This window comes from Culex quinquefasciatus, chromosome 3 (assembly GCF_015732765.1).
Source record: "Culex quinquefasciatus strain JHB chromosome 3, VPISU_Cqui_1.0_pri_paternal, whole genome shotgun sequence".
NCBI classification, from domain to species: domain Eukaryota; kingdom Metazoa; phylum Arthropoda; class Insecta; order Diptera; family Culicidae; genus Culex; species Culex quinquefasciatus.
The window spans coordinates 21,338,658-21,343,106 of NC_051863.1; the positions used below are offsets into that span (position 1 = coordinate 21,338,658).

At 46.5% G+C, this 4,449-nt stretch overlaps 1 protein-coding gene across 1 annotated transcript; it reads right to left on the reverse strand.

Annotated features, from left to right (window-relative positions):
• Window positions 1-1,125: 1,125 nt before the first annotated feature.
• Window positions 1,126-4,223, reverse strand: LOC6033030 (protein maelstrom homolog). Its single transcript, XM_001843484.2, has 4 exons — window positions 3,825-4,223; window positions 3,548-3,749; window positions 2,485-3,395; window positions 1,126-2,426 (listed from the first exon to the last, which is right to left on the reverse strand). The coding sequence occupies exons 1-4, from the start codon at window positions 3,972-3,974 to the stop codon at window positions 1,854-1,856; spliced, it is 1,836 nt and encodes a 611-aa protein (XP_001843536.2). The 5' UTR covers window positions 3,975-4,223; the 3' UTR covers window positions 1,126-1,853.
• Between the last annotated feature and the right edge of the window lie 226 nt (window positions 4,224-4,449).

Sequence of the window (4,449 nt, forward strand, 5' to 3'; positions counted from 1 at the left end):
CTGAAAAATTGCTGTGCTGGAAAATCGATTTTGATATTACACCCTACTGCCTCATATTGTCCTACCCTGTGTGCGCTAGTAATTTGTTATTTTCAGTTGAACGGAAATTCAAATCAAATCCAAATTATTTGATTTTTAAACCTAAACATATTGCAAACAAGCTAGGCGCTTTTCATGGTGACCCTTTTCTTAAGCATTTTTTTATATGGAGTTCTGCGTTCCTTCCGGACTGACCAATATAAAAAATTAAATATTATCAATGTTGCAAAGTTTGGCCTGGAAGACATTCAAATATATCATCAAGGGCGAATTTTCAAAAAGAAATGAAATTTTGTAGTAATATTTTCAAGATCATCGAAATTCCCTGACCCAGCTTAAAATTCCCTGACTTTCCCTGACTTTTCCAGGTCAAATAAAATTCCCTGACAATTCCAGGTTTTCCCTGACTTTTCCAGAAATCGACACCATGTAGGTACTAAGTGCGTGACTGAGTGTCATCATGCCTAGAATCTTTATTTATTTGATAAGTAAATTATAAAATCAACAACCTAAACTCAATTCTAAGGCCCCATTCAAATTGAGTGTAAAATCCTTTGAGCAAATAAATTTGAAAAGCGCTATTTTGATGTTTTTTACCAATATAAATACGTTTATGTCATGTTTTTTTTTTAATTCTAAAATGCAAAAAAAAACAATTGTGAATATTTATTTAAGGTAACTGAAAATGAAAATAATAAGTAAAACACAGTTAATTCAGGAGTATTTTGCTTTAGCGTGCATGGTTATTGTCTCTGTAAATGCGGCGACGTTGCCAATTTTCCGTGGTTCGAGTCCAAGCTGCAAGAAAGCTCGAGCTGAAACTTATTCAACTGTGGTACCAAAACGATTGACAGGTGCTCTTTTGCCTACCGTCAGGCGTTTTAGCCAAACTAGTTTTTTTTATTCTACATTTTTTCTTATTTAAAAATGTAATTATTGTTGCTACGAAGGACGATATGGCAGACAAATTATGATATTATCAGATTACAAACACGAGTACTTACCAACAATCATTCCTCCGATTTTGTTTCATAAATAAAACATTGGATTTCGGACGAAACGCAAACAAAAAAAAAACAATATTCAAATTGGATTTACTTTCCTTTATTCATCATATCGTGAAACGCTGTCGCCGTTTGTAGTGTAACACATTTACGGATAGCTTTTTAGACACTGGTCTCTAGCTGGGGTGTGGTGGACCTAAAAACCACGCCCATGATTCTTTCAACTTCGTTCAATTTGCACGCGCTCACGCCGAGGTGCGGTTCTTTTCGGTTCATTCTACTTTTTGTTGTTACATAGTTTGATCTCTATTATTGTTTGATTCATCATTTTTATTTTTAAAGATTTTTGAATGCGTGTATTATTTTTGTGTGGCAACTTTAGTGATTTTATCTTTCAAATTGTAGTTTATTTCTTACCAGTAAGAATACATTCTATTGATTAAGGAGAGAAACTTTTCCTGGCTCAATGTATTTTGCCTTTTCTTAATTACTAAAGTTTTAGATACATTCATTCTTATAATATATTGTACCGTTAGGACATTTTAGACGTAATTTTAGCAAAATTGACAAACATGAGTAAAAAAAAAACATTTGGTTCTTCAAAATCTGGTTGCCTTGGCTTTTCTTGGCTCTTAATATTTGATGTTGTTAATAGGTGACAAAACAGAAGAAAAGCGAAATGGAAAGTGTGTTAAAATGAGAAAATGAAGAAATAAAAACTTTCAAAAACCTAATATACAATTGGAACAAACATGCGGTAGATCGAAATGTGTCAACTTTTCTCAAAATTTCCCTGCCTCGCCCCTGCGCTTACTTGCTAAGTTGGCCGCGGCCCGCGCTCCGGACGGCGCCCAGCTCGGGAAAGTCTTTCGACGAAAACGCGTCGCTGCCCGGCGGCGAGCGTGGCGGTTCCGGCGGTGCCACAAGCGAACCCCGGCCGTAGCCTCCGGAGGGTCGCGCGGACGACGTCGACGGCCGGTCGGACGAGTCGGGCGAACGGCGCTCCTGCTTGATGCGGCCGCCGCCGCGGGTGTAGTCTGGCGAGGCGCGACCCCCGCGGGTGTAATCCGGCGAGCCGCGACCTCCGCGGGTGTAGTCGGGCGATTCGTCGCGGCCACGGTAGCGGTCGCGTTCGCGCCGGCTGCTGGAGCTGCGCTCGTCCCGACGGCGGTCCGGCGAGTCACGCCGGTACCGGTCGTAATCGCGGTCGCGTCTGTCGCGCGTGCTCCGGGATGATGGCGAGTAGTCGCGCGTGCTCCGGGACGACGGTGAGGGGTCGCGGCGGTACGAGGACGAGGCAGCTCCCCACGGGGTTCGCGAGTCACGGGTTCGGCTGCTGCTGCTGGCCATGCTGTCGTTGAGCGCGGGGTACTCGTCCTTGACCTGTGGAGGGGGGAAGGTTTAGTAGTGTTGGAATTGTGGGATGGGCGCGTGAACTCACCTTGACACGTTCACTGTAGCTGGAACTGGCCGCCGAGGACGAGGGACGACTGGACATGTAGCGGTCCTTCATGCGATCGTCGTCGTACTTTTCGTAGTGACTCTTGGGCAACTTGGACAGCTTCGGGTTAGTGAGGTGGGTGACCTCCGACGAGGAAACGAACGAGCAGTTATCGAACTGAGTGCTGATGTACGAGCTGGTGTCCCCGATTGCGGTCGTGTTGCACAGATCCGTGTCCGCGTTCAACGGCAGATGACGGCCTGGTTTCATCTCGATGCTCAGATCAAGACAGCAGCTGTCCGAGATGATAAACGCCCAGCGGACGCACTTGGACAGCGGGCAGTACTTGCCGTTGCCCTTTTCCTCATGGAAGTCACACGAAATGTCCTTGCTGTACTCGTACACGTCCTTCTGGATGATGGCCTGGGCGATGTGGACCGACGGGAACGTCTTGATGTCCATTCCGAAGCTCTCGGTGGCGCGCTTCAGCTGGTAGAACAACTCCGACAGCGGACAAACCAGCAGCGTGTTTTCATCCATGTTGGCCTGGGTCAAAATGCCCTTCAGGATGTTCTCCACCATCTTAATCTCGGTCGTCTCCGTAAACAGCGGCGGCATCTTCTCTCCCTGGGACAAAAAGTTGAACAGCCGCAGCACGATCTCGTCGTTGTCCTTTTCGCCCATCGCGTCCGGCGGAATCGGCAATCCGTGGTCCGACTCGGAATGGACCTTGGCGTCGTACGAGAAGCCCAGCGGCAGCTTGCCCGGATCGATGAACATGTGCAGCCGGTCCTTGACGCCGTCCCGCAGGCTGTACCGCACCAGGCCCATCTCGGCCGGAATGTAGGTGCCGTTGGAGGTCACGCAAAAGTACGCGAACGAGATGAAGAAGAACTCCACCTTTTCAAGCTCTGTAAAAAAATTAATGATTAGTTTTAAATACCGAATTCGGTTAAGTTTTAATGTTGGCAGATCGGTCAACAATCTGTCAAAATTAACATCATTTAACCGAATTTTGGCTTAATTTTACCGAAAACAGTAGCAAAAAGACAATTATCCTTACCATTGCTGGCCACTCCGGCGTCCAGCATGCCGGCGATGGTGTTCTTAATCGTGTCCGCCTTCTGCTCTTTGGCCTTCTGTTCCGCCTCGACCACGGACAGCGGAACGCCCTGGGACGTGTACCGCTCGCCGTTCTCTCGCAAGAACTCCCGGTGCTGCTGGGCCATCTTCTGGTACGGCTCGCGCTCCTCATGGGACATTCTCTGTTAGAAAGCAAAAAAAAAACCCCCCAACATTAATGGAACCTTCAAGAAGGTCACGGACGGGGACGCGCTTACATTCCAGTGCGGGGACGCCTTGGACTGCAGCTCGAAGGCACCGCCCCGGAACGTGTAACCCTCGGCTTCCTTCTTCTTTTTGTACTCCATCATGAAGAAGTAGTACGGGCCCTTGGGCTGCCGGTTCTTGTTGTGTCTTCGCGGGGCCATCCCGGAACGGAATCCGCAAGGAAAACGTGTCCGCTAGAAAATCAATCTTTCTCGCTCCCAAACCACACAAATTTAATCACAAAACACGCACAACTTTTTCGCCACAATAAATAGCACTTTACACAACAGAATTACACAACTTTTAAGCACGATTAACACGGAAAATTCGACGATTTGCGTCGCTCTCAAGAGCAAAGGACGAGATTGCGGAAAGATGGCTGCCCAAAGATGCACCGCAAGAAAGAAAACATTCGTGACCAGACGAAAAAACGCGCGGATGAACTCCTGCGTGGGGTGAATTTTCGAACTTTGAAGTTTGACAGATCTGCTTTATCGATTCGCAGAGTTGCCAGATTTGGGGAAAACCGCGGTCATGTTTTTTTTTGTGAAATTACACGTTGAATCGTGACAACTCTGGAGTTTTTGAAACCGCTTTGAGTCAGGGGTATTTATTAAATAAAAAACACCCAAAAAG